General features: G+C 40.9%; 1 protein-coding gene across 6 annotated transcripts in view; it reads left to right on the top strand.

Annotated features, from left to right (window-relative positions):
• The first annotated feature begins 8,662 nt into the window (after positions 1–8,662).
• LOC111869195 (prodigiosin synthesizing transferase PigC) overlaps positions 8,663–16,186 on the top strand; it is an 86,952-nt gene continuing 79,428 nt past the window's right edge. For 2 of the 6 annotated variants that reach the window (XM_023860497.2, XM_023860492.2), the window contains exons 1-3: positions 11,030–11,243; positions 12,498–12,638; positions 14,068–14,219. In XM_023860497.2, coding sequence (XP_023716265.1) covers positions 12,503–12,638; positions 14,068–14,219 — 288 coding nt within the window. In that variant the 5' untranslated portion in view covers positions 11,030–11,243; positions 12,498–12,502. Of the gene's footprint in view, positions 9,179–11,029; positions 11,264–11,310; positions 11,681–12,497; positions 12,639–14,067; positions 14,220–16,186 lie in introns of those variants that run through there. The other 4 variants (XM_023860496.2, XM_023860493.2, XM_023860494.2 and 1 more) reach the window with 4 other exon arrangements.

Here is a 16,186-nt window from a genome sequence, read left to right as displayed (position 1 = left end):
AGGAATTCTAATTAAAACAAAATTCAGAAATGATTATCATTGGAGACTATTGTAAATTTGTTCCAAAATTTTTTATCTGATAGTACCTAACTATCTTGAAGGTAGGATGACTTTCCTTGTAAAATATTCAAATTATTGGAAAAACAGTGATGAGTCAGATACATTAGTACTGTCCTAGAGAAAGACTAATGAGATTTATTCATGTTCTTGTTCTGGTGTTAACTGATTGACATACTTTGACCTCTGAAATATTGCTGAATGAATGTCAAAAATATTTTACGTATTGCACAACAGGTGTTGTCTGCCTGCAAACAGAGTTCTGTGATAATTCTGGGCTATTTACTTTGATATGTTGAAAATAATTTTAAGTAGGTACGAAATATGAAAATGAAATAGTATGATAATGGATTAAAATGCTTTAACGGATACAATGATAATAAGTATACTATGTTCATGTTTTACTTCTTCACTTCACCTGTACATGAACAGTTACATTGTTGTATATATTACAAATGATACTCAGCATTACAGCGAATATGCATGAAAGATATGATGGCCTACCTGTGCGATTGATACCAATGCCTCATTGAGTGTTTTTTACTGCTCAATATGTAAACAGTCACCTTAGTTAAGTATTCTGCCTTGTTTGTAGTCATTTTTCAGATGGTAGATTATGAAGAGAACCTCAGCTTCAAATTCAGAGAAAAAAATAATGAGTATTACAGAATATTTGTTTATATGAAGCATTATTTATCTTCATTCCTTATGTTATATGGATAATATTGCAGTGACTAGTGGCAACAGAATAATGTGTGCTGTAGCTGTTGTGATGTATAGAATGTGTAAATTAGAGAGGTCATTACAATCTTTTGTAGTAACAAGCTACAAGCATCCAGTAAGTCCAGTGATGAATCAAGATTTCTCTGTCTAGTCACTAACACGTGACAGCTGGTGTCAGAGGTGGAATTGAATTGAATTGTTGGTCTTATTTTGTTGTGTATTTTTGGATTGAAACCCACTTGACAGATAATCATGATGGACTTTGAACATGTGGTAGCCATCATGGAAAAGCTGGAAGCCAATAAGGAAAGATGGAGGCCATTGAAGAAAAATGTGGTGGCCACTCATGTGCAGATGGAGGCTAAGATGGACACTGCCATGAGCACCAGCTAAGAAGTGATGAAGGCCACAATAAAGACTGACCAGGAAAAGATGGAGGTCTGTCAAGAAGAAATTAAGGCAGGCTTGGAAGGAATGAAAGCCGCTAAAGAAGAAATCAAGGCCCGAGGGAGGGCCAGCCAAGAAAAGATGGAAGCCACAATAACTCCATTGGAACCAAATTGGAAAAGACCATCAAAAATTGGATGGAAGACGCCCTGGCCTTTGTGAGGAACTGAAAAAGTGGAGCTGGGGTTACAAGCATCCCTTGATATGTGGATCTGAAGCCTTCATGAGGAGACAGTAGACACATAAGTACCTTCACAAAAAGCTCAACCTCAGGATCCAAGGAACATAGGCTGAAATAGAAATGTATAAATGTAAATAGAATATAGTTTCAGAATGCATCAAGGAGAAGTCGAAGCCAGAACTGAACTATCCGAGAGAGACCTGCTCATGTTGTATGCCCTGCAAACAGCGTCATGGGAGACCCTCCTAATCTTGAAGGAAGCTTTCATGAAACTGACTCTTGGAAGGGGGGGCAGTGATAACTTGTGTGTTCACCGCCAGTATCACTGATGAGTTCGTCCAAGGATTTCAGCTGCCATGTGCTATGAGGAAGTGCCATTGTGGTGCCCTGGGAAGCAACCATATTCAGCCTCCTGTATGAAGGGCAACATCTGGGTAGCAGGTTCTTAGTGTGATAAGAGTTGTTGCGGTGTGGTGGGAATGACTCCTTGAGGTAGTGGGTAGCCTTGCAGGGACCAGATCCAGGGCTGCCCATCAAACTGAAAGAGAAGACCAATCCAACCCTGAAGGGAGGTGCCTGGAACAATGATTGGACCCACCAGTCACAGAAGAAAATAGAGGGATGCATGCCCTTAAAAGGACCATGGTGCTGGAGGTGAGCAGCACAAGGCCCAGCCCACGAGGAATGAACGATGTATGCCATTGAAACCAGAAGCAGAAGCAGTGGGGCCAACATAATATGGAGGTGCAGTTCATGAAGGCAATCACTGGCATGTACCCATGGAGAATAAGACATGGCGATACACCTGTATGCTGTTTGGGATGAACAGCCTTGAGAGGGAGCAATGTAACATGATGGTTGAAAGCTGGAATAGTGGAAGAAGTAAAGGCAGTCATTGCTACGAAGTGATACAGTAAACACGTTTCTGCTGCTACAACAGAGGATGTGGTGTTTTCTGCGCACTCCGCATCAACAGTGTATGACGGGCAAGCAGCAGTGACCTGGATGCTGTGAAATCTAAGATATACTCGTGCTGAAACTACAGTGCAACAAATGTAGCGCCTGCATGGAAAGACTGAGTCACTCCTTTGTTGAAGGGGATGCCCCATTTCGAAACACATACATATGTAGGAGATAACAGATATGTTGGTCATGGATCTCAAGGAGACCTGAAGCGAGAAATGACTGTGCTGGAGAGGATCAGCAGCAATCTAACTGACCAGCAGACCAGAGCCTTCAGAACTCCTCACTGAATGGACTGTCACAGTCAAAGTTACTTTATGACTGGGGGTTTACCACCAGTTACTTTCGTCTTGGTGCCAAGCCCCTTGAGGATCATGACCAGAGATTTTTTTTTCAACTGAATCCTTAAGGTCTTATAACTTACATTACATCCTCTCTGACAAGAGGATGGGTTTGTCTCTTAAGAATATGCCTGGCCTTTTGTCAAGTGTACGTATCGCATATACGGCATGTTATTGAAAATTCTTCCTTTTGCACTATACAGGGTGTCCCAGGAGGAATGTGCCAAACTTCGGGAGGGTGTTCCTTATGTTAAAGTATGCCGATATAACCCAAAACACCTATGTCCAAAGTTGAACGGTTACGGAGATAATGGCCCGAGAAAAGTGTGGTCTTCTTGCAGGTCCACGCACTATACGTACCTGTCAGCTGAGACCCTTATCTGTTTGTCCTTGAGTGCCGCGAGTCACACTAGCGTAAGCTCATGCGCTGCCTACAGATTACGTTGCGGCGGGGTCGTGAATGGGTGGTAAATTAGTTGTGTGATGAGTTGCTGAAATGCCTTTTGTGTTTTCACACGTCGAGTATTGTGATATGCATTTTGTGTATGGATTTTGCGGTGGCAATGCACGTGCTGCTGTTGAAGAGTACCAAAGGCGTTTTCCCGATCGAAGGATTCCATCTCGAAGTGTATTTACGCGAATTCACCAGACATTGCGTGAGACTGGTTCTCTTCCGAGTGTTTCTGTGCAGTCGGAAAGGGAGGATGTACAAATGAGAAACACACGAGAGAACATTCTTCGCATGATTGATAGAAGTCCGCGTCTCTCCACTCGTAGAATGGCCTCTCGCATCGGCGTATCACGTATGCAGGTGTGGCGAACTTTACATGACGAAGACCTGTATCCTTACCATGATCAAAGGGTACAACATCTGGAACCAGGCGACCATGCTCAGCGTATGGATTTCTGCCACTGGATAAAAGCTCATCCCGAACTGTTAAGCGTCATTTTATTCAGTGATGAGGCGTCGTTTACCCGGGACGGTGTAAATAATTTACGAAATATTCATACGTGGTCCCATAATAATCCACATGAGATAATGGAAACGAAATTCCAAAAGAGATTTTCTGTGAATGTATGGTGTGGTGTGCTTGGGAACAGGTTGATCGGACCTTTTGTGTTTCACAACAATTTAACTGGAAACACGTATGGAGCCTTCCTAAGGAATGAGTTACCATGTTTGTTGGAAGACATCCCGTTAACGATAAGGAGGAAAATGTACTTCCAACATGATGGGGCTCCTCCACATTATACTCAGCACGTGAGACACTACTTAGATGAATCCTTCCCTAACCGCTGGATAGGTCGTGGTGGTCCCATTGCATGGCCACCGAGGTCGCCAGATCTTACGCCTCTAGATTATTACCTCTGGGGCCACATGAAGACCTTAGTCTACGAAACTAAGGTCGATTCCCGAGAAGCACTGCGGAATCGTATTTTTGCAGCGGCAGAGCACATACGTCACCATTCAGGCAACATTGCTTCTGCTACCCAATCCCTCATGATGCGTGCCGAAAACTGCATTGCAGCTGGCGGAGGACACTTTGAACAATTACTATAAAGCAGGTACTGTATTTTAATACTTATGTAGTTGGCTTATAGCAGAATATGCAGTCAGTCATGTTACACCAGCGCTTGCCATTCATGTGTCATGTGTAGTGATGAGGCGTCTTTTACCCTGGACGGTGTAAATAATTTACGAAATGTGCATACGTGGTCCCATAATAATCCACATGAGATAATGGAAACGAAATTCCAAAAGAGATTATCCGTGAATGTAGGTATAATAAGAGTTATGTGGTCGGCTCATAGCGCAGCCATATTACGTCATCGCACGCCAGTCATGTGTTATGTATACTGCTTGGAAACCTAAGGACAATTATGACATGGCGAGCGAGTATTTTGTACTTCAATTTTATGGCTTTCCGTCACTCACAAGTTGGTTTGATGTTACGTACATTATTAACATTACAGAATCCACATATTCCTGCCAGTTTTAATATCTATTTTGTAATCAACAAGTGTGTAACCCCGGTCAAAGTTTGACACTTCTCTGGCCATTATCTCCGTAACCGTTCAACTTTGGACATAGGTGTTTTGGGTTATATCGGCATACTTTAACATAAGGAACACCCTCCCGAAGTTTGGCACATTCCTCCTGGGACACCCTGTATACAGGTCTTCCTGTCAGTTCAGGCTTTGCAAAGCAGCTGATGCCAATCTTACTTCTCTTTGAATGGACTGCTGCTGGTGGTCCTCTGTGTATAGTCTTGGCAAGGACCACATATAAAACACCACTTCAATCAGTTCCTCTGTTGTTTCTTGCTTAATCTTTGCTGCCAAAAAGTGTTGACTGCGCCGTTGTCTACTAGCCGCTGTCTCTTTTCCAGTTCTGGCATGCAGCTGTCATGTCACAATATGTTTGTAATCGAAATGGATAATAATTAAAGTTTTCCTCTTTTGAGAGTTAACATTCTAATGCACTTTTCATGTGTTGGCAACCAGTGTAGTTTTTGTTTTCGGCGTTTCCTGTGTATTGACATTCTTGACAGTAGATGAAATTGCCCTTTTTATACAGATTTTTGGTGCAGGTGTGTTGCCACTGGCCCATGTTTGTTTGCTGTAATATACATATAATTTTATGTGTTGCGAGGGTGAGTCCAAGGTTAACATGGACATCATTTTTTTCTGAAGCCATGGGTACCAAAAAATAAAACCCTTTTATTGAACAGTTGGCGGCAACACTGCACTCACTGCCTGGAAGGTGGCCATGCTCCCCACTTCTGCATGATACAAGGTGGTTCAAATATGACCGGGACTGATTTTTTTTTAAACCGTAATTGCCAAACACTTACTTGCACATGTCAGTCTTCAGTGTACTCCCCTCCGGAGTCAACACATTTTTTCAAACATTCTGGAAGTATCCTGATGCCCTTTTCCCAAAAGGCTTGTGGTTGGCGGCGTATCCACTCCCAAACTGTCTGGATGACGGCGTTTTCCACAAACCGCATGTCTTGCAAGTCTGATTTGAGCCTTCCGAACAGGTAGAAATCACTTGGTGCCAAATCAGGACTGTACAGCGGACGTGTCAGAAGGTTCCATCTCAATTTCTGGAGGGTTTCCATTGTTGTTTTGGCCGTATGGGGGCGTGCATTGTCTTGAAGGAAGGCTACCCGCTTTCCACCTGTCTTCCACTTGGATCGAATCTTTTCCTTCACGTCTGTTGCCAGGAGGTCTGAGTAATAAGCTGCATTGACTGTTCTGGCATCTGTCAGAAAGTCTACAAGGATAACCCTCTGCCAGTCCCAGAAGAACGTTGCCATCACTTTTCCTGCCGGATGGCTCCTCCGTGCTCTCTTGGGTTTGGGAGAAGTGGTATGCCGCCACTCGCATGATGACAGCTGGGACTCGGGAATGAAGTATTGCACCCACGTTTCATCGGTGGTCACTATAGACTTCAAAAATGCATCACCTTTATCTTCAAACTGCTGTAGGAGACGACTGGCAGCTCGCATGCGCACCATATTGTTCACGTCCGTAAAAGTGTGTGGTACCCACCGTGCATTTACCTTGTGATAGTGCAGGTGGTATTTCACGATGTCTTCTACACTACCAACACTGATGGACAGCATTGCTCCAAGTTCCTTGATAGGTATATGCCTGTTCTCACGGATAAGTGCGTCTGCACTTCTGCCTTCTGCCTTCTTGGCCCTTGCACCGCGACCTACAGTGATGTATTGTGCTTATCATCAGATACATAGTAAAACAGAAACTGAAACCAGCAGAAATTCTTAGTAGGTTAAATTCACATAAGGAAGAGTTCATTTCACATGTAGATCTCTGTGATCTGGTGCAGTAAGATTTCTGAAGGCCCAAACGATTCAAGACACACATTACCTGGAAAGATCACTGACAGTGTGTTATGGAATTCAGAAGAAGTGATTCATGTTATTTTCTTCCACATGGTGTAACAATTGGTGCACAGTATTACACTCACTTGCTTCACAATGTTGTCCACCAAGCAGTATGGCAGATTTGATTGGCAACAGTGGGCTGAGAAATCATGAATCACCCTCCTTGCAGCCTTGACTTAGCCTCCAATGGTTTAATTTGTTTGGACCATTGAAGGTGCACCTCAGTGGACAGAAATTTCAAACTGATGAACTCAACTGCAGCGTCCCAAACTGCCTACACAAACATGATAAAACATTTTAGGCTACTGACATTAGTAACTTGCCAGCTCAATGAAGAAATTTTAGTCTAAAGGAATGAGAGTTTGACTGCACTGGCATGTATATTCTTAAAAAAAAAAATAAAATCCAGGTCAGCCATGAACAGTCGTTCTGTTGTTGACATGTAATATCAGCATTAAAAAAATCGTAACATTTTTTAACTTTCAAAGAGCAATTTCATGCACAGATTGACACAAGGTGGTCTGATGGGCCGACACAATGTAATCTAACTTAGTGTGATCCAAAATTCCCACTTCTCATCAAATACACAGCATGATGTGCAATGATCTGGTGCACAAACATAACCTATCCTAACATTACTCAATCTCACCAGATCCTCAGAGATGAATGTTGGTGTAATGCTTGAGCCGAATGTAGTTAACACAGTTATGTGTAACACATCACAAGCTCGTTTGCCCGTCGTGTTATTTGTGATTATACAACATTGAATGGCATAATCTTAATTCTTCATTTTGTGAAAGGTGGTGAAGTGGTTCAAATTTGAATGTGGGGTGTACGAAGGCAGACAATTTGTAGAAAGCATGTAGACATCATACTTCCGGTAAAGGGAAGCAATTTGAGTCAAAATTTTTGAACGCAATAGAGTATCAAATTAGTATTAGATCTGTCTGTTAATCGGCATTTGATTGAAGGATGTATGCTGTAATATTGTACAAGATTAATATTTCTGTAACCAGAAGATGGTATATACGGATCCACAAGATGGCCTACCAGTATTTGGGACGGATCAAGCTGACAGTGCAGTATTTTTTAGCTGATTATGCGTGTGGGGAACATTTGTTAAGTGTAAGGGCATATTCACATCGAAGGTATCTGTCTAATCATAGGATGTGACATTCTTTCAAATATGCAACTTCAACACGAACTGTGATGTTGATTACTCTACAACACATATCCTCAGTTACCTCATTTCAGTTCTGAATGAGCAGTGCTCTCAATTCCATTACTGTTTGCGGCTTTTTTGGAAAAATCTTTTCCTTAAGGAATAAGGACAAAATCATGACATAATGGAGCCTTTGAAAATATGGCAGAGCTCAAATATTTTGGAAAAACGGTAACAAATCAAAGTTTGATTCATGAGGAAATTAAGAGCAGATTGAACTGGGTAAATTTTGCTGCCATTCAGTTCAGAGCATTTTGTTGAAATGGGGCAATGATTGATAGCATTTAGTACAGACCTTGTATTCTCATCTGTTGTCTAAAAACGTAAAAATTACAATATACAAAACTATCACTTTGCATGCAGTTTTGTATTGGCATAAAGCTGGTCCTCTTACATTATGGGAGGTACACAGACTGAGGATGTTTGAGAACAGGGTGTTGAGAATATTTTGACCAAGAGGGATGAAGTGATAGGAGGCTGGAGAAAAATATTTTGACCAAGAGGGATGAAGTGATAGGAGGCTGGAGAAAACTGCCCAATGAGGAGGCTCCATAACTTGCACTTTTCATCAAGTCAAGGAGGATGAGATGGGCAGGTAATGTAGCACGCATGGGGGAGAGGAGGAATGCACATAGGATCTTGGTGGGAAACCAGAATGAAAAATACCACTAAGAAGACCTAGACATTGGTTGGAGGATAATATTAGAATGGATAGATAGGATGGGGTGGTATGGACTAATTGATTTGGCTGAGGATAGGAACCAGTGGAGAGCTCTTGTGAACACGATAATAAACATTTGGGTTACATAAAATGCTGGGAAATTTTTGAATAGCTGCACAACTGGCGGCTTCTAAAAAAGGGCTCAGTTCTATGGAGTTAGTTAAAGGTTTCACATTAAAAACTATTTTTAGAATGATAAATTTAGAATATAAGCTGAACTAGACCAGGTCGTGTTATGGGGACATTGTTACATGAAGATTAAAATGCATGTGTGTAAACTGGAATTTGAACCTTGGTACTTACTACGTTATCTCTTAATTTATAGGCGCACCTGTCATGTAGTTATATTATCATATCACATTAATATAATTTTGTGTAAAAAGTAATTAAAACGTGTCTCTACCTTTCATTTCAACATTTCAGACGATAAGAATGACACTTTGGATTATATTTGACAAGATGATAAGTGTATATTGAATCAACTCATCTAATCTGTTCTGAGAAGATAACAGTTCCTGCTGCCTATGCTTCAGTAAACTTTACTTGCCATTTAGATTCCGCTGAGAAGAATAATGCGCTTCAAGTTTGCGTAGTGTCCGCAATTGAAAGGTTGGTGCAGTATCAAGGTGTTCATATATGTTCTTATTCCTAATAGAGGTATTTCTCGATTTAATTCATATTTATTTTCTCATTACTTTACATGAAAAACTTACCAGCTCGTTCACGAATCCCAGGAAAAAGAAAACAAAATTGATAACATATGAACATGTTTTAATAGTAAATAAGCAATAAAATAAGGACATTGTTACTTGTTTATGGTATTTTTAATATTATAAATAAAACTTATTTTGTTCACGTTTATTTCCTCGTAGCTTTTGTATTGTAACTCTGTAGCTTCGTTGGCCGCACCATAGCTCAAGCGGTTAGTCGCTGGCTTCCCACCGCGGCGGCCCGGATTCGATCCCGTGTCTGGTCAAGTGGGATTTGTAGTGGACAGAGTGGCGCTGGGGCGGCTTTTCTCCGAGTACTTTGGTTTTCCCTGCCAATCTTTATTCCGCCAAATTCTCCATCATCATAATCACCTGGGGCAGGTACAGTTGGGCAATTAGTGGCCGTCGTGCCGAGTGGACCCAGTTGGATTCCGCCCCCCACTAAGTGAATTTAAAGAAAAAAATTTTGTATATTTCGTTATATTGTGAACGAAGCCTCTCAACCGCGCGGTATCTGTGAAACAAACATAGACTACCTGTCGGCATGGTAGCAGCAGCACTAAACGCAGGTCTACCGACCTCAAAAGGCGATGACGTGCGCGCTAGAAGCTGAATGGTTGGACAGTAATCATGACAAATGCAATACGCAAATGTTACAGAGAGAAACATGTCCCCACCTCTACATTTGTTGTGTACCTATTTCTCCACCTTCGGGCGGAAGAGGGGGGGGGGGCTTGGGAACATATAGCTGTTTGTTGAAGCGAAAATGTAGTTAAGTGAAAAACAGCTACAAAATTAGCACGCTTCGTTGTAGTGAGAGTTCCTAAAACGAGGGATACGCGTGTACTACAATGAAATGTACTTCGTACTGATGATTTTAATCGAAAGTTGCCAGGGAAAGTTTTTTTTTTAGATTACTTTCCTAAATTTGGTTTATGTGTTCTCCTTCCTGTGTGTCTGTGTACCCCCACCCCCATCATCTTTTGAATAACTAACCCAATCTTTACTGGGCACGCGGTAGAGTAGTGGTTGAGGCACTATGCTACAAGTCGGAAGGTCGCGGGTTGAAATCACGGGGTCATTGGATTTTTTTTTTTTCAGAATGCCCTAACAACAAAGGACGAAAAGACACTCCATAAGTAGAAAAATAAGGTATAAACCACATCGAACCAGAGAATACCGCACACCCATAACAAAAAAAAAAAAAAAAAGAAACCTAAACCTTCCAGGCGCACTATGGCCCTGGGGTTCACTCAGCCTCTAACAGAAATGAGTACCAGAAATTAATTAAATAATTTTCCTGGGAGTAAAGCGCGGCCGGCTCATAAGGCTGACAACACTACCGCCATCTTTGAGCCGATTGTCTAGATAATGTGGGACCCTCAACGGCCCACAACCCTATGGGCCTTCACGGCCTGGTACAGGGATAGCTTTACTTTTACTTACCCAATCTTTACTAAACTTGGTGTATACATCATGCCACCTCAGCCTTCATCATTGGCATACTTCATAAATCCCTCCCATCAGTCTGTCTGTAGATATGTGTGTCCCCATAACTTTGTTACGCAACGGCTCGGTAAACACTTTTCCGCGGCAAAGAATACACGAAACAAAGAAAAACTGTTCGAAGCATCACTTTCAATGTGGTCGGTGTAGTATCGATGGTGATTCTGTGGCTTCGTCTGTTCACCCCCTTCCCGCACCCCCCCATTATCGTGCTCAGATCGTACTTGGCAGCTAGGAAGCGGCTCGGTGTACAAGGGAAACTTGTTCCCGCGGTAGTACTGACAGTACGAGGTTGGAGGATCGGTGATCAGAGAGTTTAGAGTATTCGGGGAGGGACACGATATTTTACCCGAATGACCAGGATGTCTCTACCCAAGTGACAGCGAAAGGAACGTGAGAGGTGGAAGTGTAACATCCATTGTGCACCACGAGCAAGAGGATGGGAACTCGCTAGAAACGTCTGTTAAGGCAACGGCCTGTGAATGCATGCCCTCTATGAACTTCCATTAATTTATCTGGATTTTTTGTGTGTGGGGGGGGGGGAATCTTAGGCCAACAAAATAGAAACAGATTATAAATTTGTTAATCTGACTTACGCCACACTAAATGCAAACAAATTAAAAATTGATCAAACAACTTTTTAAACGTTGAGGTTACGTTTGGGCCCAAGTGGTCCATAGGAATTTGCAGACTTCGCCATAAGGAGTGATGTCTGGTTATAGTGTGAATAATTGAATTTCCCTGATGCAGTGTACTGAATTCTGTAATGAAATTTGTAATTTTGAGAAAAACCAAGTGCATCCCATCTCAATTTTATGGAGGTGGTGCATCAGACAGACTATCATCTGGTGGTACAGTTACCATTAATAGGAAACAGATTTACTCCTGTTCACAAGTACGAGTACTATAGAGACAAGTTCAGTTTTCATTCTGCTGGTTTAGAGAATAAGCAAAAGTTAAATGTAAAGCTGTCCCAGTGTTTAATTAATTAAGCAGAAACCCATGAAGATATATTGGGAGGGGTTGGAGGTAGATCTCCACCGCTCTTGACCTAAGCATTAGATGGAGGTGAGTGGTCAGCTTCATGCCCAAGCCTCTTTACACATGGGGAAAGAGCACCTAGTACCCACTGAAAGGGAGGCTGGGTGGGCATTGGACCTAGTTTGGATATCGTGAAGTAGACAAAAATCTCTTGCCCCTGCCAAGAATAGAACCCCAGGCACCTAGGCTGTGGCCTGTTGCTAAACTGACTGGGCTTTTGAAGATACACCACAAGTGAATTTACTGTAACTCCAACAATACAGAAATTTCTTAAATATTTTCTGGCTTATATAAAGAAACATCTTGAGCTTTTTGTGTATAGTTATGCCATAGTTAATTGTTCATATGGGCCAGTATAGTTCAGTTATAAAGGAACTGGCCAAGGGCACAACAACTTCTTTCACTGCTGTGTACTGACTGACTCTGATATCTACCCATCCTCCTTCCAATTCATACCTTGAATGAAGGATTAAATAGCTGAAGTGAGAAGCTAACCACCTATCTTCATCTAGAGCCCAGATCTATAATGCTTTACTTAATGCTTTAATATTAAAGAGTTTAGTCACAACAGGGGTTAAAATGAGCTTGAAGCATAAGCACATGCAGTGGAAGGGAATAGTATTTATATTTGCCTAAGGAGTAGCATTGAATTAATTTCTTATTCTGTTTAGGAAGAATGGAAGAGCCTTCACAGAAGATACTGGATTTTCTGAAGAATGTGGCCCTGTTCACCTGTCCACTAGTTGCATATGTCTTGCTATTTAAAAGCACACAAAGAGCCGGACGTCAGCAAGGTTACTACAGCATACCAGGTATGTGTATTAACCAAGTGTCACTTAAGGCTACCTCTCTGTATTTACCTTCAACTTTTACATATTAAGCATTCTTTACAAATTAGAAGAGGATGCCTCATGTGGAGGTCATGTCAGTTCATATTTCTGCAACATGGTATCAGCACATAAACCACTGGACAGATTGTTAAAAAAAATTGACATGAGAGGCTTTAATTAAAAGACGTTAGGCAATTATAGTTTTCAGCCATGTTGGTCCATATGAAAATCTACTTTATATGAGGTCATAAATAGTCTCGCATATATCATAAAATGTTAATAAAATTGCAATAAAATTCGTTATGAGAGATCTTTGAATAATATTAGTCAGCCATAAGGACTGATTACAAAGTCCACTTTACATATGCCTGTAAATGGATTTTTCCATGCACCATGTCCCATAAATCATTTCACAGATATTTGTTATAATTAGATATTGTGTATTATTTGCTGTCCTAAACAGGTTGGTATAGTAGTAATGATCTAGAAATGTACCTTCAGTGTGCTTGGTTCAAATCTTTACTAGAATGCTGGCTACACTGACTAAGGCTTTTCATAGTTTTCTTCAGTCCTTCAGGCAGATACCAGTGTAGTACCTCAATTAGGGCACAAGCACTTCCTTTTGGATCCTTTCCAATTCATTCATCTACCATCCTGCCAGTCAATACTATATATAGTCTGCAAAAACTGAAATCATTGTAAAATATATCATCAACGAAGCAGAAGAAAATATTTCTTCTAGTTTCTATCTAATATATCCTGTCTGCTGAAATTCCACGCGTAAACTGAAAACGAGCACCTTCTCTAATTTAGTGCACTGTGTTACAGGATACACTCCAGAAGATAATCAAAATGCCATACATACAATTTTTTTAAGGAAAACCTGAAGGGTTCTAAGAATCCCCACATAATAATATAATTACTCAAAGTAAAAGTGATATGTTTAGTCAATTTCTTCACATCTCTAATTGGCATTAGTTCATAAAGCTATAAGGAACTGGGATAACTCAGTTGGTATAGGAAGAAACTAATGGCTGGGTTGCTGGGGTTCTATTTTTCTGTTCACCACTCTATCCATATTTGCTCTGAAACCCACCCAGCCTCCCATCCACTGGGTACCGGGGGTTCTTTCCTTAGCGGCATGAAGCTGACCACTCATCTCCATGTAGTGGCAAAGTCAAGAAAAGTGGCGCTACTCTCCACACACTCACACATCTTCATGGTGTGGTGCTTAATTAATTAAAAGAGACAGCTTAACCGTTTACACTTAACACTTATAATGTGGCTGTCTAAAATACTGTAAATTTTTACAGCACTGATATATGGAATTTAATGAATCAGTATAGTAATCCCTTGCTACGAGTTTCTCTTAATATTTCATAATATCTGGGTGCATGTATCACCATTACAGGCTGGAATTTTTTCCTGAAGAAATGGTGGGTGCAGTGGAAATTGAGGCAGTTGCAGCCACAGCCGCAGCTTCAGTCTCCACTTGCTGCTTTTATAGTAAGCCAGGGGGATGAAGACAGAGAGAAGCTCCAGACACTTGTGAAGGAGCACGAGGTACAGTAACAAATTTGACTCTCTGTTATCTCCAGTGATTATGTTCAATTCCGATACAGTTTATAAATCATCATTCATTATGTCAGGAACCTGAAAATACTTTTGCAACTCAACAGACTTCACTGAGAGTCAACAAAAGCAAACAAAAAACAAACTCCGTGACCTGTAGTCCGCAAGCGAAGTATACCAACTGAGCAACTGCCGCTTTTTAGAGAAGTTAGTGCCAACTTCAGCAGATAAAGGGTGTCGCATGGTCAGTGCAATGGATCCCCATGGCCATTAATCTCGGTTATCTAGACCAGAGCCACTCTTTCCTTGAAATAGCTCCTCAGTTATCCTCATCAGACTGATTGGACCCTGTTCCAGACCCACTACTTCTCAGAAAATCTGGTAGCGCTGGGAATCAAATCCAGGAACTGTGACCACTAGACCACACAAGTGGTCGTTCTTAACTAATAGTCACTGATTGTAATTAATCTGAACATGATAACAGCACAAAAATTTTCCAGTAAAGCAACCCTGAATAGAATTATAGAAAGAGTACTCAGGAGTTTTCTAGTTAGAATCTCACTACTCAGTGAAAATTAGAGGTCGTAAAAATTGTTAAAGAGGTGAAGCGTTCTTCAGAATTGGCTATAAAATAGATTCACCTTTACAGTGCAGTAACCAGCCTCTGAGTTAAGGTTTGATTTCAATCTGTTACACTTCACACCAAGTCAGTCTCTCACATAATCACCTGACCTAGTAGAGATTCATCTAACAGGATTTGACAATTACATAAATGAACTGGGGAGCAACATATCTCAGTCAGTATATCAACCAGGCTGTGGGTTAGACACTCAAGGAACTGAGGTTAGATTCTTGGCTGGGACAAGCATCCAGATTGACTCGGGCCTGCTCAGCCTCCTATCCACTGCATAGTGTGGTCGTTTTCTCTGGTAAAATGGCAGTGACATGAAACTGACCACTCACCTCTGTCTAGTGACAAGGTTAGAAATGGTGGTGCTATACCTCCACCTCCCTTATGTCTTCATGGTGTAGTCCTTAATTTATTAATTATGCACAGGAATAAATTTACTTTCATGTTAATGCTGTGGGTGTACCAGTAATTCTAAATAAGACCAATCCAATGACTTCTTGGTTTTGAAAACACGAAAAAGTCACATGAGGTTGAATTATGCAAGAATGGCGAATGTTCCAAAACTGGTTCTTGTTTCCTGGCCAGACATTGCCATACTAAATATAATGTGTGGGAAGAAGCATTTATATGATGCAAAATCTATTTGCCCACCTAAAGGTTCGGTCTTCATAGATGAGCACATTACTGTATACATTCCAAAACTTGAAGATAGAGTTTTCTGTCGACGGCTTGCTTTGGAGAAAGAAATTTGCAATGAATATCTCCTTTCATACCAAAAAAGTAGAAACTTTGACCTTTCACTTTGATTCTAGACTTTATCGTTTGAAACTTTGAAATCTTGTTCCTGGTTTCTTACTGGGAGACAGAAGTCACTTTTCTCCATTAGGTTTGGTTCTTCTAACAGATTTGCTAAATATCAGGCAAAATGTATTCCTTACATTTTGCTTGATAATGATTTTTATTATTTTGGCACAAACTTTCTTCATGTTCAAGTTATTGTTCAAAATAATGTCACAGTTTCTCTTTTCATGTTAATTTCTTCTTCTACCTTCTAAATAATCAATTAACAATCAACATTTCCCATCATTTTTGCGACTTTTCCACGTTTTGATCAGTTCCTTAGGTTTAGATTTATTTAGGTTATGACATGCAGTCTCGTAGGTTATATACTGTAAAAGAAACCTGTTGTCCCCATTTCCTAACCTGAAGGTGGAATCAACTACAAGACTACATGATATAACCACTTAGAAGGTCACAGTCTAAATCTTCACCACCATGAAAACTCAAATCTTGTATAGTTCTTGAAGTTGATGGGCAGCTGGGATTT

This window comes from Cryptotermes secundus, unplaced genomic scaffold, assembly GCF_002891405.2.
Source record: "Cryptotermes secundus unplaced genomic scaffold, Csec_1.0 scaffold1940, whole genome shotgun sequence".
NCBI lineage: Eukaryota > Metazoa > Arthropoda > Insecta > Blattodea > Kalotermitidae > Cryptotermes > Cryptotermes secundus.
Note: the sequence above shows the minus strand (reverse complement) of the source record. Positions and strands in the feature narration are given on the sequence as shown.